The sequence below is a fragment of the Chiloscyllium plagiosum genome, unplaced genomic scaffold (assembly GCF_037043375.1).
Source record: "Chiloscyllium plagiosum isolate Xiang-an unplaced genomic scaffold, Cpla_swu_hap1 HiC_scaffold_9, whole genome shotgun sequence".
NCBI lineage: Eukaryota > Metazoa > Chordata > Chondrichthyes > Orectolobiformes > Hemiscylliidae > Chiloscyllium > Chiloscyllium plagiosum.
In genome coordinates, this window is record NW_028270147.1 from 41,932,499 (window position 1) to 41,946,763 (window position 14,265).

General features: G+C 39.7%; 1 protein-coding gene across 1 annotated transcript in view; it reads right to left on the reverse strand.

Moving 5' to 3' along the window:
• The window catches only part of LOC122554308 (uncharacterized), a 37,835-nt gene extending 27,196 nt beyond the window's left edge, over positions 1 to 10,639 (reverse strand). Inside the window, exons 1-5 of the mRNA XM_043699122.2 lie at positions 10,462 to 10,639; positions 8,861 to 9,015; positions 7,068 to 7,188; positions 6,485 to 6,601; positions 36 to 133 (exon numbers count right to left, since the gene is read on the reverse strand). Of these exons, the coding sequence (XP_043555057.2) occupies positions 36 to 133; positions 6,485 to 6,601; positions 7,068 to 7,188; positions 8,861 to 9,015; positions 10,462 to 10,620 (650 nt within the window). The 5' untranslated portion in view covers positions 10,621 to 10,639. The remainder of the gene's footprint in view (positions 1 to 35; positions 134 to 6,484; positions 6,602 to 7,067; positions 7,189 to 8,860; positions 9,016 to 10,461) is intronic.
• Positions 10,640 to 14,265: the final 3,626 nt, after the last annotated feature.

Here is a 14,265-nt window from a genome sequence, read left to right on the forward strand (position 1 = left end):
GTTAATTCATCATTTTCAACCCGGAATTTACTTACCTTCCTCTAAGTGTAACAGCATTAACTGATAATGGCTTATCGGGGTCAGGGCCATCATAGTAAAGCCGTAGCTGGTGAGGGCCTTCATTCAGAGAGATCTAATGGACAAAACATGAATAAATCAAGTATACTGAAAACTTCAGCTGGAATTCTAAATTAAAGGAGTACATGAAATATGAATGCATTTAATGGCACGCAATCTATGACAGTTATACAATTGCTATTTTGAAAACTTATGCACTTCAATGCAACAACATACCTAACGTAGCAGGTTTAATATATATAATTTCTATTTTATTCTGTGAAATCTGATAAGCCATTTCCTCTGAGAGAAGGCAAGAAAATCAGTAAAGAGCTGTGAGCTGTGACCACAGCATTGGATAAACAGAAAGTTCTGCCAGTTAAATATTAGGAAGGCTAGCATCATTGTTTTCAGTCCTCACTCCAAACTCCATTCCCAAGTTACTGACTCCATCCTTCTCTCTGGCAACAGTCTGAGATTAAGTGCTCTCTTTATACCCTTGGTGTTACATTTGATCCTGAGGTGAGCTTCTAACATTACATATGTGCTACTGCGATGTAAACTGTGAGGTTCCAAGGTGGCAGCACCGGAAAGGTAGGCAACATTTGGGGTCCTGGGCCCATCCACTCCAGACAGGCTGCTTCCTTCATACTTCCCTTACCCTTTCTGTCTTCTTTCTTTTTCTTTCTTCATCTTCTTCCTGTCAGTGACAGCAGAGAAGGTGGCATTGCGGAGGAGGGTGGCCAGATTGGGACTCTTGGTGAGGCAGCGACATGGATGTGGGGCAAGTGTTGGTCTAGTATGGTACCCAATATGATGCCTGAAGTGTGTCAGCTCTGATGCCGGTGGCCCCAACTATTAAATACATAATCTAACTCTGGAGTAAGTATTCAATTGACTGCATACTTACCTCAACAATCACACCTCCCCCACGACAGACCCTGCCCTGACTCCCTATACCCTCCCTGGACCTGACTGCCAACTTCCGTCGCTCAATATCCACCCTCTGTCAACCATCAGGTTCTGAATCTCCATCCCCTTCTCCCTGATTCCGCTTCACCAACAGCTGGACATGAAGCCCCTTCTGCCCATGTGTCCCAACCTTCTTCTCCCACTCCATATCTGACCCCCTGACCCCACTGCCAGACTGGAATTTCCCACTGCCACAGCACCTGACCCCCACCCTTCACATATCCCCATTGAACCCATTTTCTCCCTCCGACCCTAACATTCCCTAAACACTGCATAACTTACCTGATCCCCTTGTCACCTTTCACCCTGATCACTTGGCATTTGACATCTTTCCACTCAGTATTCAAAGCAACTGGCACAAAACCCTTTGGCATCCTACCCCAACCCAGCTGCCATCTAACTTACCTGACTCCCTAACCATCTGGTACCCTACGTACCTGCCCACACTATCACCTACAAATCTGACATCTTATTCCAGTCCCTACCCAGTACCCAGCTGGCATCTTACTTATCTAGCACTCTGGGATGCTACCCTCCCAGCAGCTGAGTTGCCTGGCACCTATCCTATATCACATGCTGTCCTACCTCTATATATTGCTCACTTGACAGCCTATCCAGCTGCCACTCTATTTACTGGCACAATGACATTCTACCTACCTGCCTGCTACCCTATCATCCCAGTATTCTAACAGCACACTTTTTATCTGCACTTATTGTTTCACAGTAACTGTCAATGATTCTGCCTAAACCTTTAAATGTCAGAATACAACAGCAGACTGTGATGCAGGGGGACATAGTTAGTCTCCTCCTGACCGCTCTACACTTCATAAGAACTGTCAGAATGGGGGTATAGCTGCACATTTTTTGAAGGAATCCTGATCAAAATCTCATCTCAGAAAAATGGAGCTTCTTCCTTTCATTAAAAAGGGAGGAGTGGCAATGTACATAAGATTGTCACTCTTTGTAAAATCTGGCCCAGCAGGTGTGTACATTGATAGGGGTTTATGGCTGAACAAGTTAAACAAATTCCATTTTAGAAAATCAGGTGAGGTTTTTCATAAGCTTAAGGGAAATACCCATAGCTTAGAGGGAGAGATGTTTTATTTTAGCTCCTCTGCGTTTTGAGGAACCTTGTGTAGTCCTTGAATGAAGATGGTTGAATAGACCAGTACTCCTGGGAGGAGAAGAGAATAGTGAAATTATTTTAGAGTAAAGAGTTAGTGTTAGTCCCAGACCACACGTGTTGGGATAAAACTCTGAATAGGTTATTCAATGTTGCATATATTTAAACTCAGATATATAACAGCTCCAGGAAGAAGCTATCTACAGTTGCAGTCCGTGAGTTAAAGTCATAAGTGACTTAAACCTATGGAGATGTTAGAGACAAGGATTTTGATGTAAGTACTATATCAGCTGTGTTTTTGTATACTGTACTATCTTAGGAATGTGTTTTGGATATTGTATGAGAGCTGTTGAAGAGTTGTTTTAGGATTAATAGGATTACGCTTGTATGGTGTGCTTAAAATCTTTGAATTTGAGTTAGAAGTAGTTACTTTGGTTTATTCTCTTTTATCTTCAATTCTTTTGTAAATAAACTTCTGTTTTAATGTTGAACAAAATCTGCAGCATTCCATGCGTACGTATTAGTGAAAAACCATTTTGTTTAAACCAAAGCAAAACACAATATAATCTCTTAAACTAGGTTTCAATCTAGGATCTGACTAGACCAAATATTTCCTGTATTTGGTAGGATCATGAACTATCACTATAATGACCTATATTCGCCTTCATTGCTCAGACCTTTGGGTATAGGAGTTGGGATGTCATGTTGAGGTTTTATAGGACGTTGATAAGGCGTCTTTTGGAGTACTGTGTGCAGTTCAGGTCACTCTGTCATTGGAAGGATATTATTAAACTGGAGAGGGTTCGGAAAAGTTTACCGGGATGTTGCTGGGAATGGAGTGCTTGGGATATAAAAATAGACTGGAAAGGCTGGGACTTTTTTCATTGAAGCAAAGGAGGTCAAGAGGAGACCTTATTGAGGTTTATAAAATCATGAGGACCATAGCTAAGGTGAATGTCAAGGGACTTTTATCTCGGGTGGGGATGTTCAAAATTAGGGGACATAATGTGAGCGGAGAAAGATTTAAAAAAGACAAGGGGGCAACATTTTTACACAGAGTGGTTAGTGTTGGAATGACTTCTAGAGAAAATGGTGGATGCAGATACAGTTGCAATGTTTAAAGACATTCGGATAAGTTCATGAAAAGGAAAGTTTTGGAGGAATATGGGCCACGTGCAGGCAAGTGGACTAATTTAGTTTGGGATTATGTTTGGCTTGGACTTGTTGGACCAAAGGGTCTGTTACCATTCTAAATGACTCTATAACTCTAAATCTTACCATTGTCTCAGTTTATCTCTTGCAAAAACCCTCATTCATGCCTTTCTTATCTCTGGAGTTTAACAACACTGCTAGCTGGTCTCTACCATGCATAAACATGAAATTATCCAAATCTCTGCTCCTGTGTCTTCATTCATATTAAATTCCATCCTCATATCACCGCTGTGCCCACTGCCCTAAATTACCCCGCAGACAAGCAACAGTCTGATTTTTAAAATTATCATCCTTGTTTCCAAATCGCACTGTCGACTTGCTTTTCCCTACATTTTAGAATTTAGAATTAGGCTTTATTGTCACGTGTATTCAAGTACAGAAGTACAGGGGAACAGTGAAAAGTGTTCAAAGCCACCATTCACTCGTGCCATCTTAGATACAAAAACCCAAATTAAAAAATAACAACCAAAAAAAGAAGCAAAAGTAGAAATACGAAAAAAAAGAGTCAAGAAGGGGGAAGCAACCAGATATTATCTCCATAATGTGGCCTTATTTCCATAAGTAAGTGGACCTTCCTGTCTCCTATCCCTTCACTCTGAGATACCTGTGTTCCTCGAATACTGTCCTCTTGTGCAATGTCAAATTTAATTACACTGTCATTGGCGGGCAGGCCCTTTGCCTAGGCCCTAGGTGTTGAATTCCACCCCCCCCACCCCCCCTCAATCTCTCCACCTAACTTCCCCTTTAATAGATTTTTTTCAACATATCCCTTTTACCAAGTCGCAGGTAAGTAGGATAGTGAAGAAGGCATTTGGTATGCTTTCCTTTATTGGTCAGACCATTGAGTGTAGGAGTTGGGAGGTCATGTTGCAGCTGTTTAGGACTTTGGTTAGGCCACCTTTGGAATATTGTGTGCAATTCTGGTCTCCTTCCTCTAGTAAGGATTTTGTGAAACTTCAAAGGGTTCCAAAAAGATTTATGAGGGTGTTGCCAGGCTTGGAGAATTTGAGCTGTCGGGAGAAGCTGAACAGGCTGGGGCTGTTTTCCCTGGAGCATCAGAGGCTGACCTTATTGAGGTTTATAAAATCATGAGGGTCATGGATAGGGTAAATAGACAAGATCTTTACCTTGGGGTGGAGAATCCAGAACTAGGGGGCATAGGTTTAGGGTGAGAGGGGATAAATTTAAAAAGGGACCTAAGGGACAACTTTTCACGCAGAGGGTGGTGCAGGTATGGAATGAGCTGCCAGAGGAAGTGGTGGAGGCTGGTGTAATTACATTATTTACAGAGCATCTGGATGGGTATATGAAAAGGAAGGGTTTACTGAGATATGGGCTAAGTCCTGGCAAATGGGACTAGATTAATTTAAGGTATCTGGTCAGCATCAACAAGTTGGACCGAAGGGTCTGGTTTCGTGCTGTAGATCTCTATGACTCTATGACCAAGCTTTCGATCATTTGGCCTAATAATCTCTGAGGTGACTCGGTGATATCTTTTCTCTTATAATGGTCCTGTGAAATGTCTCAGTTCATTTCAGTGTGTCAAACATACTGTGTGAATAGAAATTGTCGTTGCTCTTGTGAAAATAAAGGGTTAGGTAATGTTCGATTCACAATCCAGACTTACTTTCACAAGATTGTTACCAGCATTTGTTAGTTTTCTTTCCTTAGAAGCACGAGTTGTGCTGTTGACTGTTCAGAAAGTTTAGACGAAACAGAGTGGTGTGATTCCTTAATCCCAACAACATGCAATATTCCCATACATATCTATTCATGCATTCATTTCAGCCAATCACATTCACAATTTCACAGTCCTGTCTGTGACCCACGCTTGACGTGAATGGAGGCACAGGATCACAGACACATCGCTGATGAATTCTTTATTTCTTTATTTTTCTCCTTTATATTACGAAAGACTTTAATGTTGAAATTTAAACATATTTCCTTTTTTTTTTACTTTGTACCAGAGATTTTGTACCTAGGTAGGTGGTGCCAGGAATGGTGACTTTGTACAACTTTGACTGTACTCCCTGCATTTCAGTACTTGAGTACACATGACAATAAGATCTAATTCCATTCGATCAATTATTAGAAGGCTGTATAATGGGGACATTCTTATTGACTATTCATGTCTGAAATTACATAACTCTTGAACACCTCTCAATGTCTAATCAGAATAAAACAGAAGCATGGACACAGGACAATATCTTCTTAGGCAGGGAAGCTAAAGCACTAAGAGAATTGGCACAGTAAGTAATTTGTGCACGATATACATATGAATGAAAATAATTAATCTTTGTGCCAGTGATAAATTTAAAGGATTATAATGTGAAAAAACCATGCAAACATTAATTCTGACAATATTTCAGGTATATATGTTGTTTTCTTTTTCTACACGTTAAAACCCATGTATCAATGCACATATTGACTGTTGAGATAAATAAAATTGTTTTTGAAAGATGCAAAGTCCAGTAAACTCCTTGTTTAACTCTGGCGCCAGATTAAGAAGTGATGGAGGAAACCAGGAAAGACCTTCAGAAAGAAAAGAGCAAGAAAGGAATAAAAAAAGAAATTTACCCAAGACTTTTCCTCAGGGTGGGGGAATCCAAAAACTAGAGGGCATAGGTTTAAAGTGAGGGGAGAAAAATTTAATAGAGACCTGAGGAGCAACTTCTGCACGCAGAGGTGGTGCATCTATGGAATGACCTGGCCAAAGGAAGTGGTGGAGGCTGGTACAATTACAACATGTAAAAGGCATCTGGATGGGTATATGAATAGGAAGAGTTTAGAAGGATATAGGCCAAACGCTGGCAAATTTAGGATATATAGTCAGCATGGAAGAATTGGCCCGATGAGTCTGTTTCCATTCTGTACATCTCTATGACTCTATGACTTATTGCAAAGCAGGTTGAACAGGCAACTTCTCTGATGGCATTGACAGAGACTTCCGCAGCTTGGATCATTCCAACCTTGCTGTCAAGGAATCTAGGATAATGGTAAAACAGGATACATTGACGCAATATCTTTTGACATTGATGCCAAAATAGAAAACTTGCTTTACCATTAGTGTTTAATTAGGAAATATCATCTGTCAAATTTTGCATGTTCAATATTATTTACCTGAACTACTGCAGAATCCACTTTTGGGCTTGTTTCATAGCCTGACTCCACAAAAATATTCAGAGCTGCCCAGCCAATTAGGACCAATCTCAAACTGAATCTGTCAATAGAGTAAACCTACAAAACAACGCTTTTAATGAATGGCAATATGTTAAGCACAGTGAATAATTTGAAAGACTAGTGGATACTGGAATTAATGTTGTGGATGGTTTCTGCACTGTCTTTATGAATTTTTTTCCTTTATGGTTTGGTAATAATAACTAAACATAATGCTAAACTCAGAGTAGCTAGATTATGAATAGAAAACCATTTTAGTATGGTATTTGTAAATTTCTATTAATCTAACTGAGCAGTGTAATTAATTATACATTTTTATTGAGAAATTACATGATTTGACATGTTAAGCAAAATCTAGGACCTGATTTTAACTTATTCAAAATCCATTCACTTACAGAATTAAAATTGATTTCTATTTTCATTTCTTGATTCCTTTCATGTTTGCTAGTCCTCCAGTTATGCTTGTGATTTTTTTTCTACTTTTATTTCTGCCAATATACAATAAACAATCATGATTCATAGTCACCTTCAGTAACAATGTGGCTGATGGCGATATTTGTGGGTTCCTGATTTCTACATGGTAATTGTAAAAGGGTCGGAATATGTTGCTGTTCAAGTCAATCTTTGTGGCTATGTCTGGACCGATTCTTTGACAAAATAGAAAAGAAATATGTTGAAAAATACGTGAAATTATACAAACTGAGAAGTTCAGTTAGAGAATTCTTCAGTACTTATCAATTCACAAGACACAAATAATTCATCTGTTGACATGTCTAGTTCATTTCATAATGGTAATCTTTTCGATAAACCTGGCATGATTGTTAAACATTTAAGAAGCTGAAAGCTTTATCAATTGTTTTCGAATTTCTTCACTGCTTTGAATAAAAATGGTAAAATCTGGGCAGTATGATGAAAAATATGGGATAGGACATTAGTCTACTCATTTTGACATTCATCAAATCAATTCAAATGGATGGAAGGAAGTAGCGCCTATCCCTCTCCTCACAAAAACTGGGAAATTACAAAAAAAGGAACTATGACTATAAATTCAAGTATTTTATGCAACTCTATGATGCTTTGCTTACCCTTAACTTGCTGCCTTTCTAAATGAGAAGGGCAAAAGTTCAAATAGATAGGCAAAGCTGTGAACATTTGTCTCGTCTTATGTTTAACTGTGTTGTAGAGTGATCCAGTTAAACCTCTTATTTCTGTATTTCTCCAGTATTACAGTGTTTACCAAGTAGTTAAACACAAAATGTTCAAATTGGCAAATGAAGTGGAACCCACTTTTATCAAGGCTATTTGGTGGTCTCACTTTGGTCACGACAAGCATCAGTTGTAGTATAAAGGAAGTTGTTACAAACAACTAGGAGAAAATGAGGACTGCAGATGCTGGAGATCAGAGCTGAAAAATGTGTTGCTGGAAAAGCGCAGCAGGTCAGGCAGCATCCTACACTCTTGCTCCTTGGATGCTGCCTGACCTGCTGCGCTTTTCCAGCAACACATTTTTCAGCTCAAGTTGTTACAAAGGCTTGTCAAACATTAAGCTTATTAATTCCTATAGGTTCCTCTTGCTTCCTCATAAAGGTATTGCTGTGCTGTGTCAGTATGCAATTTAATTGGTGTCAAGTATCATCAACTGACTTAGTGACTAGTCTTCATGCACAAGACCAGACAATTGAATCACAGGCTAACTTATCCACTGGAATATCAGAGACAACCTTGAGGTCACCCAGATCACTTTACAGTCAAGATCGTCATCTCTGTGAGAACCCCAACTGAATTCTTTGTCCTCTTTAATATCAGACACTTACACTAATTTGTGATTATATCATTGCCCCAATTCACATTAGCTAAAGGTATACAGACTTCATAATGGTGCAAACTGACACATCTGAGTGTAAATTCAACTCATGTGACTCAGCACTTCCTTTGCTGCCTATGATATAAGTGAAATGATCCTAAAAATACACTACAGGTGCAGTATTCCTGGTGGATGTGTTGTATACATAGCTTCATGGATGAAAATAGTGCACCAGCACAATCCAAGCGGACAGGACAAGCAGTTTTCTTTCATTGCTTAAATTGAGGTGTACCTACCAAGCCAACATAGCTGCCTGGTATATTGCCACTAGAGGCCCTCAGTGACTTAGATTAATACAAAAGTCATTTCTGCGAATGAAAACTACTGTCTCAATTAGTGACAGTGCTCTTTCAGCAATTGAATCAATACTTAATGAAAACAAAATATTTCATTAAACAAAAATCCGTGTCATATTCTATTCCAAATGGCTTCTTTACACATCAACCCATACTCACTGGTTGTAGTTCCGATCAAAGATACGACCTGTAACTCTGCTAATGGTAACAGCATCTGGGAGAAAGCGAGCCCCATCAATGTACAAATCAAATCCATCTCCTGCATTAAATGGTGCAGATAGAGGGTATGGCCTTACCTGATAAATGTATGCAACCTAAATAATACAAAGAATGTACATTATAAATCAATAATAGATAAGTTCATTTTTCCTTCTCAGTTACAATGTTGTTCTGTAAACAGACACTAATTGGACAGTTAAGAGTCTCTAGGGTTCCTTGTCACCTTCTATGTTCAGCCTAGGAATCAACTATATTTCCTGTTCTTCATGAACGTACATGGAATAGTGTAAGTTAGATGGGCTTAGGATTGGTATGACAGGTCAGCGCTACATCGAGGGCCGAAGGGCCTGTACTGCACTGTAATGTTCTATGTTCTATGTTCCTCTTGATTTCCACTGCCCACACTCTGTACCCTGATCCTCAGTGCAACATTGCCTGTGGCCTGTCCCCTTCAAAGAACTCCAGACCTGCCTCCCTCCTCTTGTCTCCCAATTCACTTGAACCCCTGATCCCCAGCCCCATTTCTCAGTCCTGTGATTCCAAGCCCTGTGTTTTCAAATTCCCCTCCAACTCCCGGAAGATAAGAAAATTTCCAAAGGATTGTTCACCTCAACAACATTAGATTAGATTAGATTAGATTACTTACAGTGTGGAAACAGGCCCTTCGGCCCAACAAGTCCACACCGACCCGCCGAAGCGCAACCCACCCAATACCCCTAGATTTACCCCTTATCTAACACTACGGAGAATTTAGCATGGCCAATTCACCTGACCTGCACATCTTTGTGACTGTGGGAGGAAACCAGAGCACCCGGAGGAAACCCGTGCAGACACAGGGAGAATGTGCAAACTCCACACAGTCGGTCGCCTGAGACGGGAATTGAACCCGGGTCTCTGGCGCTGCGAGGCAGCAGTGCTAACCACTGTGCCACCGTGCCGCCCGTTCTTTTGTGAATCACATTATAGCTCACATCACTGTTTGTGACAGGAGAGTAAAGACAATTTTTAAAAAATAACTGAAAGGCAATAAAATATAAATCAACAAATGCAAGGAAGAAAAGTAAAAGTCAATTAAAAAGAAATGTACATTAATCATCAAATCTCCAAACATACAGCTGTAGAAAGAATAAGAATTAATTTCTGTTGACTGTTTGATGGGCTACACTATATGCCTATTTATGATCCAGTGATGAAGGTATAAGCCACCTGACAATGTGGGCTAATTAAATGTTTAATGACTTTTATATTCAGGAACAGTGCATGTCTCCTGCAACACAGCGTTGCCTAGATACCGTGGTGCAAGGCCGCGGTCCCTGGTTTTTGGCTGCTGCTCCCCTGGATGCACCCTGGACATTAACAAACTGGAATATATTTTATATCATATTATTTATATGTTATGTGTGAATAAAATTGTTAAAATTAAATTTTAAAATAAAAACTTTAATAAATATAGCATGCTTTCTTACAAATTTGCAAGTTTTCACATTTCATAGCAACCTTTCCCACTGCGAAACAGGGGCTTTATCAAATACCGTACTTACATCAGGCCATTCTTTAATTGTATCTGTGTTGACTGGAGAATCTGGTGCAATAAAAACCTTGGGTCTGCTGCCAGTGAACAGACTGAGTCTCACCGTAGCATCTCCATATGACTCCCATCTGTTATATAAGTGTTCACCAGGCTTAAACCAAAAATACATATCAAAGAATAAGCTTTTGCTTCATAACAATCAACTTCCAGAGTCAAGTTAAAAATGTAAACTTCATGCTTTCACAGCAGAACATACAGATTGTATTCCTTTACTTTTGCAGTTTCAATATCATACGTTCATATTGCCTATCTGTGACTGGATCAGTGATACACTACTCTTATTATTGCCAAAAATGGGCGTAACTGCAATCCAACTGTCCACTAAGAAATAATGGAGATGTAATAGCCAGTTTAATTAAATGAACAATAAAGTACTTGATTTTACTTCCAAAAGCAACTTTTGCTAATGCTGGTATCTGAAAATACCCCTGACCAACCAATGTTATCTATTAGGGCAACAGGGTCTAAGCACACTGATGCTCAGACACAGGCTGGGATACATGAAAGCGTTCAGTCTCATCATTACATTCCAAGAGAGCTAACTGGCTTTTTAACCTCTGTACTGGTGTATACGTCAAAGGACAAACCGGTAAATGCATCTGCAGTTTGTGACAGAGGACAGAGGGGAAAGCTTGCTGCTGCCAAGGGTATCATCAGCCTCTTGTTATCTTTGTTGTCACAAGAAATTACAGTCCAGTCTGTTTGAAGTTTCTTTGACACGTTCGGTATTGCATTCCATCAATCTCTCTCTTCCCAGATAGCTACTTAATTTATATCAATTGCCATTTTTGGCTGTATCAATGATCTTTTAGAAAAACACATTTTGGAATCATAAGTTAAAAATGTCCACAGTGTTTCAGGGTTCTGATCCCTGGTCATGACACAGTGCAACATGGAAATATAGGAACAAGTGTCAATTAATGAAGACTGGACTGTCCTGGCAGAACTAAAGCTGAATGTTGGTGAGCAGATCATTGCTGCATAAGTGCTGCTTGATAACATCTTTGATGAGACTTTTCATCACTTTGTTGATGGTTAAATATAGAGTGATGTCAGGGTAATTGGCTGAATTGAATTTATCCTGCTTTTTGAGGACAGGACATACCAGTCAAATTTTCTACATTGTTCAGTTGATGTTAGTGTTTACTGGAATAAATTGGCTCAGCCAACAACTTATTCTGAAACACAAGTCTTAAACACTACAGTCTGGGACCATAGCCACTTCTGTATCTCATGCTGTTCCTGTGGTGTGAATTACCTTTACCAAAGACTGACATGTGTGATGATGGGGACGTCAGGTGGAGATGGAATCATTCAGCACTTCAGGCTGAAGGTGGTTGAGAACACTTATGCCTCATCTTCTGCACTCACAAACTGTTTTTGAGGCTAAGGCTGTTTATTGAACATTCTCCACCCAGTAGGTATTCAACAATCCACAACCATGCACAACTAGATGTACAATATTTTAAAATGTTTAATAAGTTGTGGGATCACCCAACTGTGTGATACTTCAACTGTTTGACATGCATATTGTAGCTATATCTGTTCAGTTTCTTGTTTTAATATATGCCCGGTGCTGCTCCTGGAATGCTCTTCCACATTCTCATTGGATCAGGGTTGGTCCTTTGTCTTGGCATTCATGGTAGAATGAGGGATATGCTGGGCTGTGAGGTTATAAATTCTGATGGAGCATAGTTTCGTTGCTGTTGGTGGACCACAGCACTGCATCAATGTCTTTATTGACTCTGCTAGATATATTCTGAAACTGTTTAATGTAGCATGGTGGCAGTGTTACATGACACAATGAAGCTTATCCACAGTGTGACTCTGAGATTTCATTGCCACAAGGACTTTGTGGTTGTCATACCTATTTTGTCATGCAACAAATTTTTTCCTCATTTTGGCTCTCTCATGACACTGCTTGAAAGATACTTACTCAAGAACTCAACCAATACAATGAACTCAGTGTTACTGAGTCAACCTTGGTGTTGGATATTGAACTCCTCCAGTGAGAGTATAAACTGTAAAAATTGAAAAATAACTATGGATGCTGTAAATCAGAAACAAAAACAGAAATTGCTGGAAATGCTCAGCAGGTCTGGCAGCACCTGTGAAGAGAAATCATAGTTCACGTTTTGGGTCGAATGACCCTTCCTCAGAAATATAAACTGTGCCTTTTTCCCTCAGTGCTTCTTCCAAATAGTGTTCAACATAAAAGTGTATGAATTACTCAGTGGAGGAGGGAAGTAGGTGGTAAAAAGTAGAGGTTCCCTCGCCTATGTTTCACTTGATGCTTCATTAGGTCTCTGGAGTCAATATCGAGCACTCCAAGGGCAACATGACATTTCAGAAACACAAGGTTCCAAAAGTAATCAAGACCAAATATAAATCCATCAGATAAATTCTCCCTTTACACAGTTATGTATCTCTTTCAGTGACTTTTGTGAATGGTGTACCTTGTCATACAAATATTTTGACAATACAAATGTAAATTTTTAAAAATTGTAATATAAAAAAGGTCAAAAGCTGAATTTTCTTTCATACCAGCACTAAAAGATCGTGAGGAGAAGGAACAGGCCTGTGAAACAATGGCAGAGTGTGTGTTCCAGTGTTCCATGTAATGACTGGGCCTTGAGTCTTCAAGTTGTCTGTGGATAATGTAATGATAACATGTTTTTATAAACTCAATCATTCACTATTAGAAATAGAATTTTGAAACTACGAGTCTAATTAGCATAGTTAATTTTCAAGAGTTTAATGTTGGTTGCAAAGAATGCAGAACAAGTGCTGTACAAAACTTTGGTTAGGCCACGGCTGGAGTACTTTGTGCAATTCTAGTCGCCACATTATAGGAAGGATGTGATTGCACTGGAGGGGGTGTGGAGGAGATTAATCAGGGTGTTGCCTGGCATAGGGCCGTTTAGCTATGAAGAGGGTGGATAAGCTCAGGTTGTTTTCTTCAGGGCAGCGAAGGCTGAGAGGGGACCTGATTGAGGTGTATAAAATTATGAGCAGCATGGACAGGCCTGCCAGAAAGCAACTGTTCCCCTTATTGAATGGTCAATAACAGGGGGGAATAGTTTTAAGGTAAAAGGCAGGATGTTTAAAGGGGATTTGAGGAAAAACATTTTTACCCAGAAGGTGATGGGAATCTGGAATGCACTGCCTGGGAGAATAGTTGAGGCAGGAAACCTCACAATCTTTTAAAAGTACTTGGATGAACACTTGAAATGCCACAACGTTCAAGGTTATGGACCTCGTCCCAGGTAAATGGGACTAGTGTAGATTTAGAGCAACTTTTGTCAATGCAGTCTCAATAGGCCGAATTTAGGAGCTAATTTGGAGAACATTTTGATCTTTTTCAATCAATAATCCCTCTGAATTTTGCTTGTTGTGTGTGGCCTGTTTATTTTAATCTTTGCTTTCAATTTTCTTACACAGCTCTGGTGGCTGGATGGCTGACTTACAAATGCAGAGTGATGCCAACAGCACAGGTTCAATTCCTGTACCGGATGAAGTTATATGAAAGACTGTCCTCTTAACCTCTCTCCTCACTTGAGGTGTTGTGACCCCCGGGATAAACCACCCCCTGTCATCTCCGTCTCTAACAAGACAGCAGCCTACGTTCCACTGGGACTATAGCAACCTTACCTTTACCCTGTTGGGCCTTCATGAAACATTTGAATAACAATAATGATTGTATAGTTAACTCTCAATCTTTTGACCAGAAATTCATTGTTTTTTTTTTACAGAT